Below are 17,182 nucleotides of genomic sequence, written 5' to 3' on the forward strand. Positions count from 1 at the left end.
CTTATTCAAATTTAGAGTATTCAAAAGGTAAAACTTAATACGGGCACAACGTCCTTAAATTATATGGTTATTTAAAAGTTAATACGTTTTATGAACGTACTACTACAATGCTTTTCGTAAGTTTAGTTTGATATATACCTATAAGATATATACATATGGATTATTTCAGTTTTATGATTTTATTTAAAAAATAGTCCATGGTTAAGGCAAACAGCTGAACATGGCCTTTCAGTCTTTTGATGATTGTTGGCTCTGTTTACCCCGCGGGGAATATAGACGTGATTATATATTATGTTATGTTAAGTCCATGGAGATGCACATGCCTAAAAGTAAATGTCTTTTTTTTGAAATCCACACGGACCATGGGTTCAATCCTATTACAAGTTTGACAAATACCGTGCTTAAAATGCCTTGTTTGGTAAATAATGGTCAGATTTCGCACTAGGGTAGAGAATATTTTTTTTTATAGTTTCTCTATATTTTGAAATAAATATTCTTTCAAAACAAATTATATCATTTCAGCACATTCTTTGGGTCGGCGCTTTAGCTTGGACAGCGTGCAAGTGTGAGCCACCAGTTAACAGCTATCTACCTCCATCATCTAGCAGCAATGGCAGTCCTTCTTCACAATACGGCCCACCAGATGTCGGTAACAACGGCCGATCAGGAGCTCGAGGCGGTTCTGGAATAGGTGGAAATCAAAACCAATTACAGGACTCTTACTTCCCACCTGGAGACACTGGTAACACCAGGCCCGACACTCAGTATGGCCCGCCAACGGCTCAAGGTGCTGGTCGAGGATCGCCAGGTTCGCAATTCGGACCTTCTCAAAATGGCAGGCAGGGAAATAGTAATAGACCTAGTGCACAATATGGTGCACCAAATCAAGGACAAAGAACAACAGACCAGCCTGATCGATCTTCACAGCTGAACACACCTAATGGGAGAGGCCGCCCACAGAATACTTATAGTTCGCCAAACGAACAAGGATTTAATGGCTCGCCCAGTGCAGGAGGCAATGATTTTGATTCTAGTGGATCTGGATTTGGGCAACGACCGGATAGTTCTTATGGCCCTCCTCCCAGTGGTGACTTTTCATCTGCTAATCGGGGTCAATCAGGACCTCGGGGATCGCCTGGATCTTCTTACTCTGCTCCTCTGATTAGTGGGGGAGCTAATTCATTTGACGGTGGACAATCAGGTGCTTTGCCGTCAGAATCTTACGGCGCGCCAGGTTTCGGCGGTGGATCTGGAAATCGAGGTGCTGGCGGTCGAGGGAATAATTTCGGAGGCGATGAATCTGACGTAATTACGTTTTTTTTTATTATTATATTTATAATAGCTCGCATTTTTGCTGGAATGTAGAATTTCTAAGTGCCTTATCCATCACACATGACTGAATTATGCCTAAGAAAGCTTTAATTAACTGTTATTTAATATTTTAAAACAAGGCTCATCGCGTAATTTTTAACGGTTTACATATTTATTAAAAAGCTGTCATAAAGTGAAGTCTTATTACATTGAAAACCTAGATCAGCTAGTTAGATCTAGGTATCTATGATATTGGAAAAGTTAAATTGGGATGGGATTGCTTTTATTTAGGCCTGGTACGGGCTAGAAATATTGTTGTAACAGGAGTTTTATTTTATAAAACTTAACTAGTTGAATTTCAATCAATAATTATAGAGAAAAAAATACCTTAGAATTTTTGATTGCGATAGATTTCAATGATGAATAAATACAGAAATTTTTACCTCAAAAGGCTAAGTAGTATTTCAGGACTTTAAATAGATTCCATAATACGTAATATTTTAATTTTGATTGTTGCTAATAGGATTCATCTCAATAAGTCTGTACAGTACAGTCTCTTCGGCGTTTTTAAGAATTTACAAACATAAATAAAAATGTATCCAAGAGCGCATACTTTATTAACGCCAATGTCTTTTCAGGAACCAGCTAAATACGAGTTTAGTTACGAAGTCGAGGACGCGCAGTCAGGTACTAAATTTGGTCATTCAGAACAACGTGACGGGGACACAGCCACGGGGGAGTATAACGTAGAGCTGCCCGATGGCAGGACGCAGGTGGTCGAGTACGAGGCCGGTCTGCAGGGATACAAGCCTCAGATACGATACGAGGGTTTGTTTAGATTAAACAACGAAGCTTATACTTAAATAAACAGTTTCACCTCAGGGACGCTGTTAAAGGTGGACATCTTCCTCGTTCAAGATTGTGAATAGGTGACCGGTTCAAAGCTTTGCTTCAAACAAAATTTTTTGACTGTTACTTTTAGTGAAGAAATTGGAATTCTAAGTCTTAGTTCGATGTAAAACAGTGACTGATTGCGGTTGCTCAGAATTATGATCCTTGTTTGTTATTATTAAGTGGGATGTCCAATTTGATGTTCATCAAAATTATATAAATCTACAATAACTTATGCGTAAAAGAGTAAAATATGTTGACTATAAGAAAAAATCACGCTTCTTTCCTGGAGGCAGTCACTACATCTTTCCACTTGCCCCGGTCCCTGCATACTTCCCTCGCTTCAAGTACACTTTTTTTATTTGTAATATTTATTAAAAAACTTTGTGTTAATTTTAGGTGGGCGCAGCGGTTCAGAAAATAGTTTTGGTTCTGGTAATAATCATAGACATTATACCTTTACTTAGTTTAACGAATAAAATGATAAAATTTTTGAATAAGTTTTCATATTTGTTTTGGTTTATTTTAGAGAATTGTAACTTTGTTTCCCGGGTTTCAAAACATTCAACTGTTATGTTTTGAGAGAAATTTTATTAAAACACGAAAACATGACTCATGTTAAATAAATCATCATGGCCATCTCCGAGATGGTCCCATCGAGTTCATCTTATAAATGACGTTCGTCTGCGCGTACGACACCAACTTGTCTTTTGATTTTAGTATGTTCGCCTTTTGTTGCCTAATACGAATTTTACAAAGATATGGAGAAGTTAGTGGATTATTATATTAAATTTTAGGAGCAGCTTAATAAATAAAACCTAATATTTTTTAATTTAAATTTTAGGCAATAGTCGAGCTGCTCAAGGCAGTAGCGGCTATCCCCAAGGTGGTCCAGGAACCAACGGCAATGAGCTGGGTAATCCCCAAGGATTTGACCAGGGCGCCGGTGCCCGCCGAGGACAATCGGAAGATTTAACTCAGGGAGGGTTTGGATCCAACGGTCAAGATTTTGAAGGATATCCCAGTGGGAGACCTGAAAAAAATGGTGGGAATAGGCAACAGCCAGGTGGGGGTTATCCCCAAGGTGGATCTGGTCAAGGAGGTTTTGGGGGTCAAGCCAATTTTCCTTCAGGATCAAGCAACAATGGTTTAGAGTCCCTGAACGGCGGGTCTCAAGATCGCGGGTACCCAGGAAGCAATGGAAATGGTAATGGTTATCCAAGAGGAGGGCCCCAGAGGAACAATGCAAACGTCCAAGGGAATCGAGGTTTTTCGAATGGAGATGACTCTGGGGAAGGTCAAGGTTACCCACCAGCTGGAAGACCTCAAAATGGCGGAAGAGGACGGCAAGGAAACGGTAGAGGACAAGGCGGCTCCCTAGGAAATGATGGGTACCCCAGTGGAGGTCCTAATGGGCCCCGTGGTTCCGGATATTGAACGAACTGACTACGTGTTAAATAAATTGTAATATAGCTACCACAGGCGTCAAGGATGAATTTGTACAGGCCATAGATTGTAAATAAATATTTAATCATCGAAACTTTCTTTTATTTAATATTAGCGAATATATCTTTTAATCACTTGGTATATGTTTCCCATGGATACTAAAGAGCGACTAAGGGTAAGACTTATAAACTTGAGATTCTTCTTGTAGGCAATTGACATGTAATCTGTGACTATTTGCATCTCTATTCAAACATAAAGCTGAACATTGCATTTCAATCTTTGCGAGACTGTTGGCTCTGTCCACCCCATTAGGAATAAAGACGAGATCATATGTATGTATGTTAACATAAAAAAAAAGGCAAAATAATTATGTTAATGCCAAGTTGTCAATAGGATTTATTTCCAAGCTCGGTCTGTTTCTGGAATGCATTCATCTTTTTAAGCAATTTATAGAGGATTCGAGCTTGATTAATCAAAGTTATTTCTACAAGGTTACACATCATGAAGTCCTCATTACAACAAGCTCTTTGGCGGACAGAGACTATAAAATCAGTTGTAAACACACACTGCTTCGTAAAGCGCATGTTTTCTTTAAGGTACAATCAGTTTGTTAGTAACCTCTAAGAATTGACACACTCTTCTATTTTATCTTTACTATGCAACTCAAAATAAATGCTTTGTTAAACTAATTTAACAATGGATAAAAAACAATACATAGAAAATTAATGAAGTAATAATTTTACAATATTAAATAAGAAAGCTATTGAAAACATGGTAGCTGCTGTGTGACTTGCTTCATTGCTTAGAGGCTGTTCTGTTACAGCCGGCAGGACGAGATTGTAGGTGTAGTGGCTCTCTTTATTGTATAAAGGCGCTATTATTGACTGACACTGAAACAAATATAAAATGTACGAGTATGGATCACTGTGAAATTGGGTTAAACATTGTAATCACTTCCTGAGGTCTAACATCCAAAACACCGGGAAAACTAAAGTGGAAGCCAGTGCAACAGAATTGATTGTAATAAATCTTACTAAATAAATATTTTTTTATATTTTCTTTAAAAAATACCTAAGCACAAGTAGCAAGTACTACATATTTTTGGAATCAATCCTGAAGTAAGTTTAAAGCTTGTATTATAACTGTAGTAAATCAAATGTAATGTCTCATATTTATAAGGTGACTTGGGTTCAACCACAAAACTAAAAATTCGCGAGATTATTTAAGAATCGTAATAAAAACGGGAGAAGCAGTTTCCCGTGAAACAAATACGGAGAAAACTCAATCATCCAGGGAAACGCCAGTTTCATGAAACTGTTCCCTATGAACATTAGCTGAACACAGATTATTTAAGCGTTTTTGCAATACTCTGTACCAGAAGGGACGTATATTATTGTAATTTATATGTGTGTTCCGGTTACTGGAAATGATTTCGTTCTCCTACAGGAAATGGCAGTCATAATTCTTATCAACGTTTTATGTAGATATATTTATTTACAGTGTGACATCCTACTTTATCATTGCATCACCTGAGTTGAATTTATTGCCAATAAATTAATTGTTTTAAATATATAAAGGGCAAACCAATCAGATCACAAATAAATATACGAAAGAACCTAGTTATTATTTAATAAAGAAAATGTGACAGTAAAATGATGGAAATTTTATATACCTTTATATATATGTCGTATGTGTAGTGTATATACCTTTATATTTATGGTGTTCTTCGGACTGACAACAGAGATTTCTGCTTCAAATTTTAAGAGTTAAACATTGGCCATTGAGTATCGACAAGGTATATCTTACCATAATTGTCATCGTTCCATCAACGAAATGGTCCGGGGTCACTCTAAAGTGGAGTTTCAGCTTTGTTTGAAACGGGGCTAGGTCTTCTTCTTGGGTGGCCTTGTACCACGGACCATACACATACTCTTCAGGTACTGGCACCCCATTAAGCAGCCATTTCAGCTGGGCATCAGGGCGGGAAGGCGGAGACGTGCAGTTTAGAGTGACGGTGTCACCTATATTGTAATCATCTTGAAGTCCTGATATTGTAGGCCCTTCTTCTGGAACTACTGAAATTCGAAAAACAAAAAGGAAATTTACAATAAAGTTCAGCGAATTTGGTTCCAATCTCATTATTATTTTAGCTATCGTTATAAGACATCTACCGTTCGACCAAAGTTGCAATACGTAATCGATGGGTGAGAATGTTTGGAAAAAGAGGAAACGACTGTCTATTTCATGTATAAGTTAAGCACAAATGGCTGTTTCGGCTTTGAATTTTAACTAATAAGATGGGAAGATCAACATCATCCTGGTTTGCGTCTCTGTAAGGGGAGGAGTTCTAGATCCGCCTCTGTCTGTCTACGGCCCTGAATGAATGGAAAGATATGTAAATAAATATTTTTTAAATTATATTTTATATGGCTACCAAAGCCAAAAAACATGACAATAAAAAAATATTATACTCACAGTATATCGATACAAGCTTGTTTAGAGATATCGTGTCAAAACTAGGCGCTTCCCCTGATACCTCGCAACTGTACACCCCAGCCGATGCCCTGTTAAGGTGCACTAGAGTGACCACGTTCATAGATGACCGGGATAGCTGTAATTAAGAGTTTAATCGTGACTACCATGTAAAAGTGGTAATGCCTAAACGTTTATTTTTGTTGTCAATGGTAGAGTACCTAAAAGCTAAGACTGCCACTGGAATTCATCACAATCTTTTCCATTGATTCTGGTCGAATGTAGCCCTCACTACCTCGTAGACCCTAGATAGTGATGTAGTCCTAAAAGAGCCTTGTCAGACCATCGTGTTAGTGTTGAACTTTTCTTTGATATTGCCCATCATAACACAAAAGCGTGTTTTTGAAATTTTAATACAGGGGTTTTTTTTTATTGATCGGGGTTAAACTGTCTTTGTCTACTTTAAAAAAAAATAAAAGTAAAAAGTATTTATGTAAGTATTTTAATGAACACCATTACCAAAAAATAAAACAAGAATAAAAGTAGAAATGTACCTACATAGAATGGTGTTCACAAAATTGGTCGTGAAAGTGTCATAGACTTTAGGATTTATAATTTTTATATATGTTTATATATATATATATATATATATACTAAACTATACTTATTAATAAATATATATAATCTACAGTTATATGGTATAATTAGTAAACAATTACTAAATATTTATATAAGTAAATACTTTTATTTTATCAATGTACATATACTTAGTAAATATATTTAAATAGTTTATTGGTACAAAATATATTAAGCAACTTGGTTACCTAGTAATAGAATTTGAACCATTAATTAAATTACATCACTATATCCTGTTGTTAAGTATATTCTTTATCTGACAATCTTGCGCATACTATTATTGTCACCACATAAACCAATTTTAAATAGATCTGTTTTGTAAAGCGCCTATTAGCCGTACATGGGTCAATGTAAAATGGTCACTGCGGACGATGATAACTACTCTGCCGCAACACAGTTTTTACTAGTGCGGGGAGTAGCCGTCGATATCTGCTGTTACCAAACTTATTGCTTCTACCCTCAACATTATTCTAGGTCATGTTAAAAACAATAATATTTTTATAAGCTTCTGTTAGCGTACATTGTTTGTATTATTGTAATATTATAAGATTTTTTATATCAAAACTTGATAATTAGTTAAGTTATGTTTGTAACAGCGGTATGTAAATGTTTTTGGCAATAAATATATTTTTATTTTTTTACTTTTATTTTTTTTTTAGTCTTCTCCGGAACCTTTGTCCCTTCCCTTTAGTTAACTTTCGTATTTACGAATTTATGCATTATATAGTCTCACTTATCAACTTACGTCAACTTCAACTCCGGGAGCCGGGAAGCAGGTAATAGGAGGATTGTTGCCAGGCATGTATCTATAGAACTCGCGGCCATCTTTGTACCACTTGACGGAGTACAAGGTGTCTCCGTGGAGGTCGAACTGGCAGCCCAGAAGCGCCTCGCCCCCCTCGGCCGCATGCCCTGGTACTTGGAGGTCTCTTATACCGATGCTTTCTATAAAACCTGTAATTGAAAAGATTAAATATTCGGCCTTGAGCTTTTAGAGCTTGAGACTTAAGTTTGAATGCTGCGTTCCAAATATTATGTGTATGTCTTCTCGTACAGATGTCTCCGTGGAGGTTTTCGAAATTGCTGGCTCTTTCTCTCCCAACAAATGAATATTTAATAACGAAAAAAATAAATTAAAATCTAATTTTTGTGAGTAGGCAATATATTTATTGTAAACAAAATAAAGCCCGTTTATGTATGAGGTTTAAAATACTCGATAAAATTATAAATGAATACTCAACACGTACATTGTTTTTTACACGTGGACATGTCTATAATGAGCATAAAGCAAATAATGGAAGGAAATTTTGAATGTTGAAGAGATATATGTACATATACATCTCTCAATTTATAGAGGTCTATTGTGAGCGCCTCAGGGTACACTTTACTCATTGATATAAATAACAATTCGGCCTCATGCCACTGAAATAAATCACGATTTACAGCCAATAAAACGTGAGATGGTTGTCAAAGCGAGACGGCCCCGAGAGCCCTGTTGGAGCCCTGAGCCCCATGGCTTGCTGTACGTCTTCACTTTCCGGTTTGTTTGTTTGCTTGTAATAAGCCGGTGGTAGCCTTTTGGGCGGCTAATATACATCAGGGTCCTTTTTCTTACTGAACTGCCAAATAAAAAAAGTTAAAACTTTATTGAGAACTAGTTGACGCCCGCAACTTCGTTTGCGTGTTATTCGAAATACGAAGGTTAGGGTTATTAAATTTACTCAAATTTCGGTTCGTATTACAGAGCTGGTCCCTTTGGCCTCAACATCACATGATCTAGATCGTACATTTTTTTTTTCGCCAAATGAAAATTCTCTTCAGGTTGAACAACTTTTGTCAAGACGTCTTTTCCATAATACGGATGAATTAGGTGGTCTATAATGGTTTTGCATCAGGTGTTCCAGATCTAAGATTTGTATACGCTAACAGTAAATACTTTTCAGGTCGAACAACTTTTGTTAAGACGTCTCTTCCATAATTCGGTTAATTTAGCTGGTATATAATGATTCTGCATCAGGTGTTCCAGATCTTCGATTTTTGTACGCCAACAAAAATAATCATCACGTTGAACAACTTTTGTTAAGACGTCATTTCGATATTTTCTATAGTATATTTGAGCTGTTATGATGGTATAAATTATACCCTATATGTTAGCCAGGCATAAGAGCTATACAACAAAAAAAGTTTCATTCAAATCCGTTCAGTAGTTCCGGAGATTTGCGTGTACAAACAAACATACAAACAGACAGACTTTTTTTTTTCAAATTCGTTAAAGTTATAATTTTTTTTTAATATACTCAATCTACAGACATAATTTTTTTACTGTTTTATTTTGTGTATTGATGAGATGTACAGTAGTACAGAAACCTATACGCTATCTTTGCAAAGCATTAGATGTCAAATTTTTTTATTTGGGCTGCCGGATCTAAAATAAACATACATAAGTACTGATTTAGAGGTTTTATTCTAACGTAGAATCGGTATTACTCCATATTCTTGTGATGAGAGATGGCGTTATCGTCATTATAAACTTGAACTCTATATAAGTCTGTATAAAATAAGTTATTCATCATATTACAATATTATAAACGCAAAAGTGTGTATGTTTATTACTCTTTAGCACAAAAACTACTGTACAAATTTGCATGAATTTTTACATTATAGTTTTACAGTATATGTGGGAGACTAGATACATATTTAATTTGTTGTTACTACAGAGTAGAGGTTATGATCGTATTGAAAAATCTAACCTAAGAATAATTATATACATAAATAGTTTAAAAACATGTTTTTAATATTTTTACTATTAATAATTGTTAATTAATAATATACCTACACACCGTTCTTGTTTTATCTCATTTTTATCCCATCCTATTTTGCGCCCGCGTAATCAAAATATTACAATTCGGTTATTTTCTCTAAGTGCACCCTTAGAACGCTTACGGAATCTACATTTTACATGACGCTATATGTTTATTGTGAATCAGTCATTGTATATATAAATAAAAATATATGACAGATAGATCTCATTTTAATAATGATAATTAGGGGGTTTGTTGATAGTAAAAGAAATAGGTAAGCTTCATCCAAAGCCAAAAATAGTTAAATTATATGTCCTCTAGTATAGTTAAGAGTGATTACAAAAATAATTAAATGTACTTTAAAAATAAATGCAAAACATATCGTGTAAATCGGTACGAACCTTGATTTGATAATAAAAACAAAAACAGCGCGATCGCACGCATTTTTTTAACGAACGGGAAACACACACTAAGTATGTAGTAAATCAAGTTGTTAACTATAATATCCTCATCACTTCACTACACAAGGCACTTTTGGTTTATAGATAACACTCTTTCTATTATTGATAATGAACTTTGCAAGATTTTTGCCGTTTGCAGCATCGAAATAGGCCAGTCGAATTCCGACGACAAATTCTAAATTTAAAACTGAACGTCGCGACGCATGCGCGCCTGTCCAATATGTGCGCAGTATGTTTGCGTGATGTCACACTATTTAATAAAATGAAAGGCGCATTTTTCCCGCACTATTCAAATTACTCTTTTTAAAGCGCTTTTACACCACCTTTTTCAAAAGGAAGATTGTGAACATACATATCACGTATATAACCCTTGCGGGGTAGACAGAGACAACAGTATTAAAAGACTGAATCGCCACATTTAGCTGCTTGGTTTAAGATGGAGTTGACATTCAAATATTGATTGATCAAGGTTTTGTCTCAAATATATGAGATTTATCTGTGACTGTTACTATAGCTGCTGCTGACCATAGACGTGGTGAGATTATAAAGGTGAAAAGTTCTAGGTTCAAAACAAAAATGATTCGATCATGTCTATAATTTTCTTATCTGCTTTGTTTGTTATTTTTATGTTTTTGCTAAAGGCCAAGGGTCAATGCCTGCATGACTCTGGCTGATAATAAATATTTTATTTTAAAAGTAATAATTCTGTCTTATTAACATATATACATACATATAGTCACGTCTATATCTTACGGGGTAGACAGAGTCAACAGTCTTGAAAACACTGATTGGCCACGTTTAAAAAAAATCATTCACTACATTGTTAACCTCATAGAATTATTTAAAAATTTACTTATCCCTGATCTTTACGGTAGGCGTTTACCATGATTGACATTCAGCAAGCAACAAACTTCTAGAAAAACAACTCGTTGTTCTTAAAACCCCGACAAAATAAAGGTCGGGGTGTTATAAGTTGCTTAATCAGCCCATCTGTCTCTCTGTCTGTGTCATTGTAGCTTCCGAACGGATAGACCGACTTTGGCATAATTTTTTTTTGCTTAAAAAGTGAAAAAGTTGTATAAAGTTCGTTGCAAATTGATGACCGCCGCCGCAAATTGCAGGATTTTTCCCTCGTCAAAAAGCATTACAATTATTTTTTCACGATATTCAATATGAGTATCAAGTAGAAATATTTTTGTTATAACGGTTTTGTGTCAGAATAAATAGAAAAAGCCCGTGTGGATCCCGGAATTATAGAGGATCACTACATCACATGGATATTTTATGATTCTTCTTTGATAGGCTAGCAATCTCAATTCCATCTATAAGCCTTATAGCTAAACGTAAATCTGCACAACCTATCTCTTTTCCATGGATGTCGTAAAAGGCGACTAAGGGATAGGCCTATAAACTTGGCATTCTTTTTAAGGAGACGGGCTTGCAATCTGTCACTTTATATGAATCTCTATTCTATCAGTAAGCCAAACAGACTGTTGGCTCCGTCTACCCCGTAAGAGATAAATATGTGATTATGTATGAAAATAGAAAAATGAAAATAAAGAAATTTGCTTGAGTATTTTTAAAAAAATATTTAATGTTTTTATAAGATGCTGGAGATGAAGAATTACCTAATCGCAGGCAAATATACAATAACAGCAAATGAAATTATCAGGTATTCTCGTGAAATAGAAATACCAAAATTAAGAGGCATATTCCGGAAAGTCTAAGTATATTTTCCCAGAAATGGATAAAATTAATGTAAATACATTCATTTTTTGTCACACCAGTTTGTGACTTCATGTTAAATCGAATAATTAAAGTTCGCAAGGGTGATCGTATCAGACTTCTTAATTTCACATGACTCACGTCCGTTTGTGCGTTTTACTTTAAATTTCTTTCAGTCTTTTCAGGACTAATTACTCTGTCTACCCCGATAGGGATATAGACGTGATTATATGTTTGTTTATATTACCTTAATGTATATATGTATTCTTAAAAGTACCTATCGAATTATATTTCAGTGTGACACGTGATTTCTGATGTGATGTGTTGTCTGAAGAAACCCATGATGTCTTGAGACGCATAATGTTTGATGAGACACGTGATGTTTGAAACATTCAAATTCCTACCTACATAACTTGATCGACACATTGGTATTTATTATTTGCACAATAAAGATTAAATGCGACATAACATACTACCAACTACAAGCTTGACCTTTACAATTTGGGTATTTTCTGATCAAAGCAAGACACCAACACACTGGCAAATAAGTCTATTTGCGAACATTTAATATTCGCTTCGGACCTGCGTTAATTAAGCCGGGTCGAATGGGGAGTAGGGACGGTGGTCCAATCGGGCGCCCTGCGTCGGTCTCACGTCCAAAGACATACGTACAATGTTAGTTTATCATTATGCAACCACTAAACCGTAATACTACATAATCCTTCAATTAAAGCCCAAAATATCTTAACATGAACAGATCAGTTAAGCTCATGACTAATTTGTCATTTCATGTTAGGCTATTAGGATGTTGTTGTGAAGATGTAGAAATTTAAGGTAGGTATCTATATTATTATAAACTATCCTTGCTTTCGTTAATGATAATTTATTTTAATCGTTAATTAGCTTTCTCGCGGAACTTAGCTGCGGTGGAAATTTCCAAAAACATTCAGTCCAATATAGTGGTTGCAGGCAGACTTCCCCAAAGAGATTTTTGTACAAGAACCTTATATTTATACACCTTACTTCTTACATTGCTATGAAATACTTCGATATAATAAATATTTCTTTTCTCTAGTAGAAGTGTATTTAACAAGAACATTTCTTTAACAATTTTATTTGTGCGTGTGTGGAAAATTCTTACACGAGCCTTACCTAACTGTAAATGAACGCTCTAAAAAAATAAGTCGTACCTCTGTTCATGTCACCGATTAATGGATAAATAAATCTCAATGTGCGACACGTCTAGCCGCGAATGAATGATTAAACGGAGTTTCTTCATTTGTTTTCACTTTGTCCTCTAGTAGCGTGGTAGTAAGAGGAAATTACGCGGCCCTAGGGAACTGGCACAAGTAAATCATGATTAGACTCGCGACCGCGGGACACTGCTTGTCTTTATAAAAGATTCAACCACAGACGAGAGCAGGAATGGTCTGTTTCCAGAACTTCTTTGAAACTTTATGTATGATAGAGCGAGATAATGTTTTATAAGTAAATTGCTATTATTCAAGTAGATTTAGAATAAAATATTTGTTTGATTCTAGATTCATAAATAGATTATATTAGACTTAACAATCAACCTAAAATGTATTGGACTTCGGTATCATTAATATTGAAAAATTTAAAAAGAATATTTTCTTATATTATACTGGTACCTTGTAATTCTCAGCGAAATTTCAATGTGAAAGATGCTTGAAGATTAACTAACAATGAAAAATTGAGTACCTAATTATTTTGTTGTGTTGTACAAATAATTTTTTGATATTTAAACCATATAGCTAAATACAGAACTTCTTCTTTTGAAATCAGACAAAATAGTATAAAATCGATACCAATGTATCAAGAATTGGAAAAGGAATATTTTAGTAATTGAAGCATTGGTTAGGAAGATATGAAATTTCTTGGAAACTGTATCTTTCAGAGTAGTTATAATATTATGAAAGTATAATATAATATAAAGTTAGCTGAAAATTACACGACATGATGAAACTGTCGGGCGACTGCAAAGTTTAGTTAATCAGAATGGCGGGCGAGGTTGGGTGTAACTAGTTTCGAATTTTCACCTCGGTTATCCCTTGACATGGGCCAGAGCGGGAATATTTTAAAATTATTCAATTTGCATAGGTTAATTGTCCATTTTGTGTTATGAAACACACGTCTATACCTTACGACCGCAACTGTTTAATTAAATTATATACGGCTTTTAGATGAGTCCGCCCGCCGGCCGTAAAATGTTTATTACTTGTGCTCAATTTATTATATTCAGCTTAAATGTGCAGGGACATAAAATATCTCCGATCGCGGTTGAATGCACTGAAGATTCACTCGAAGCAACTTGCTTCAAGTCGTATATTAATCGTTAAAAATTCACTAGGCAATTCTCTGAGTAAAAAGCAAGTACAATGTACAACTCTTTATCAACTTAGGGTATTTCCAGAGTTCCCGTTGCATCCTCAGCATCTATGCCTTAGAGCGTCCGAGCGATCCGTTTAATAAGCAAGCACAACCAACAATACGAGTAACATATATTTATCTGTTCGTAGAAATTATTCATGAAAACCGCAACAAATGGAAAACGGAGTTGAAAATGATAGTTCCGTAAAAAGTTTTGAGCAAATTTACCCTTTGAGTAAAAAGTAAAGAACGAATTTCAAAAGTTTCAGCATATTAAGTAACTAGTGATAAATATACAGGGATGGAAATTCATTTTATATAAATTTATGTTATTGAATCAAACGGTTTTTTGTAGAACAGAATTTAAAAATTTGTGAAATACAACCTTAATGAAATCACACGACTTTTCAAGCAGTCTTGTCTTGCCATTAGTGAAAATGCAATGCTATACAATAAAGTTGGTATTATTGATTTCCTCATTAAATTCCGAAGAAAATTAATGTAAACCAGATATAATATTAAATCCATTAATTTCAAGAACAGTCCTCAACTTCTGGAAAATTAAATTCACCGGTCGCAATTGTGACTCAACCTGGATATGCGAGTAGTTCAATTATAATGGAGCGCTCAGCGGGTAATCAAAGTTGATACGAAAGTAAAGGGATACATTTACAAGTTGAGAGTAACTCTAACGAATAATATTGAAGTTCACCGAGCGACGTAATGAAACTACGAACAACAACCATAGATATTCATTATTCTAGTTTCAGATTCTGGTCAACTTTGAGTATAACTTGCTTCGCGAACGCCTCGTACTTACACATTTGCTGAGTGTCTGCAAGGTTAACCCATCTAGATGCCTCTTGGACGCAAATTTGATCTGTTACATACTACTTTAACATATTTTGTTTAAGTAGTAATAAGTGTGATCACCGACGTTTTGAGACTACTGGCTTTGTCTACCACATAAGGGATGAAGGCAGTATGGAGCAATGACTTTGAATACTCTACAGTTATTTTTGCAGGCGAAGACACGGTAGGTAGAATAATATGAGTCAATCCCATCTAAACATCTAGTAAAAATTATTCAAGATGTAGTTAGTTGTTTCTCTCTCTATAGAAAGTAATGAAATCTCTTAGAAGTTAAGGCTTGTGTTATAGATAATTTAATATTACTAAACGGCATTAACAGCCATAGAAGACCAAAGTTATTTGAATACTGAGAGCAATATGTAAAGTTATCTACCTACCTACTAGGTGAAACATATTGTTACGTTGTTATAGCAAGTTTTAAAAATAAAATACAGGGTATATGTACATATATAGTTTCCTTTGTCTAGGAAGTTCAACCATTATTTACTAAGATTTAACTGTGCACCGTTGTAACTTGTTACATAGTCAATGTGAAATTACTTCATCGTAGATAGTATAAGTACAATATAAATAATAAATAAAGTAATATCGAAATAAATAAGCAATATATAAACATTTTATGGGGTTCTACGAGCGCACAAACTTTATTTAGGGATTCGGGCGGTCTGTTTTGAGTTCTCACACAAAATAAATATCAATGCTAATAGTTCGGAAGATATTGGGCCCCAGCTATCTCCCCTTTGGGTATAATACTCGTACAACAAAAGCGTAAGCCATTTCCAGGCATTTCCCATTTAAATTTGTACCCCCGTTTCCTTATCGACAGGAGGGTGCGTGTAAGAGACTCGGGTGCATTACATGAGGGGCTCATTGATGACTCACGACAGCCAGTTACTTCTACGATTCCCGTTAACTTGACGTCATGACACCGTATTCCATATTCAAAATTCAGAGCCGCTGGCTTTATTTTCCCGTAGAATTTTATTCTTCGTTCATTCGTTTTTATTCTTTCTGACAAAAGAATACTGATTGGGATTTCAAATCTATGTAACACTTGCTTGGTAAGTTAATTAGACAGCTCCGACCGTTGGGGAAGTGATACTACGACTAAAGAAAAAGTTTAAATTTTAAACTTTTTAAGTGTTATCATATCCGATCTAGTGACTTTTGATGTCTTAAAAGGATTTCAAATAAGTTACTCAGGGCTTTTTCTACGTAGTAATCTTCCTACTTTTACGTAATTATCAAGCCTATGTCGCTATTCCCGGACATAGGCGTGATTTTTTGTATGCAACGAGTCATTCATACCCAAATAACAAAGATTGTAGATATATCGATTCATGATATATTGACAATGATAAATTTTATCATGTGACTGGCCCCTTTTTTACATCAAATAAATAGGGGAGATTTGCCACGTTTTAATGTTACTATTGATGTGTTGGATAAATGTTATTAAACATGCTGGTATTCATTCTGTATTACATGCAACCTGTCATCGTCATGTACAGTCAAATCCATTTCTTACGTATGTTTGCTGCTCTTAAGTAGGTATTTATTTAGAACAATTTTGGATAGCTAAATTGTATTATATAATAAGGTAAAGCTTAAGAGAAAAATTAATGAATTTTGACACATGCAAAATTCATTTAATTCGATATGAAATTTTAGGAAAAAAAAGTACTTACAGTTATTTTTACATAAAGTCACGTCTAAATCTAAATCTATATACACGATGAAATTGAGATTCAAATAGAGACTGGTTGCTAGCCCATCGACTACAAGAAGAATCCTAAGTTTATTTTTCCTTTAGTCGACTTTTACGACATCGATGGGAACCATATCTTACCCGTGGATGTCGTAAAAGCCGAGAGTGGTCCTATTCTAAAGTGCCGGGAACCACACGGCATAAGTCATGTTAACTTTTCTGGCTTTCGATGCACTCTGTTTGATGTGATTTTTGTGGCTTTTTGCCGAGTGCTTCGAATGACATGTGAATTCACGTCATTTGTCCTGTCTTTTGTTTGGTTAACCCAATTGTGCACCGGATAAAATGAAGAGGATAACATAATACCATAAAAGGAAGGTTTCACATATACTTATAGTTATACCATATGAATTTTTACGTCAAACCTTTTAATGGTAGGATCTTGATTGTTGAAGAATACTTAAAAA

The 17,182-nt window shown here is 35.0% G+C and overlaps 2 protein-coding genes across 3 annotated transcripts; one reads left to right on the forward strand and one right to left on the reverse strand.

Annotated features, from left to right (window-relative positions):
• Positions 1-498: 498 nt before the first annotated feature.
• LOC106132266 (pro-resilin) lies at positions 499-3,639 on the forward strand (the record flags this gene model as incomplete). The annotated part of the gene is made up of 3 exons (XM_013331625.2): positions 499-1,305; positions 1,950-2,139; positions 3,047-3,639. Coding segments are annotated over 3 exons (1,590 nt in total), but the record flags the coding sequence as incomplete, so codon positions are not given.
• A 104-nt stretch (positions 3,640-3,743) lies between these two features.
• Positions 3,744-10,252, reverse strand: LOC106132314 (endothelial cell-selective adhesion molecule-like). Of its 2 annotated transcripts, none has more exons than XM_060947790.1 (5): positions 9,959-10,252; positions 7,502-7,710; positions 6,124-6,259; positions 5,455-5,720; positions 3,744-4,538 (listed from the first exon to the last, which is right to left on the reverse strand). In XM_060947790.1, the coding sequence occupies exons 1-5, from the start codon at positions 9,999-10,001 to the stop codon at positions 4,371-4,373; spliced, it is 822 nt and encodes a 273-aa protein (XP_060803773.1). In that variant the 5' UTR covers positions 10,002-10,252; the 3' UTR covers positions 3,744-4,370. The 2 variants fall into 2 exon arrangements, with proteins under 2 accessions (XP_060803773.1, XP_013187134.1); XM_013331680.1 differs by having other exon boundaries at positions 5,455-5,723.
• Between the last annotated feature and the right edge of the window lie 6,930 nt (positions 10,253-17,182).

Source organism: Amyelois transitella, chromosome 14 (assembly GCF_032362555.1).
Source record: "Amyelois transitella isolate CPQ chromosome 14, ilAmyTran1.1, whole genome shotgun sequence".
NCBI classification, from domain to species: Eukaryota; Metazoa; Arthropoda; class Insecta; order Lepidoptera; family Pyralidae; genus Amyelois; species Amyelois transitella.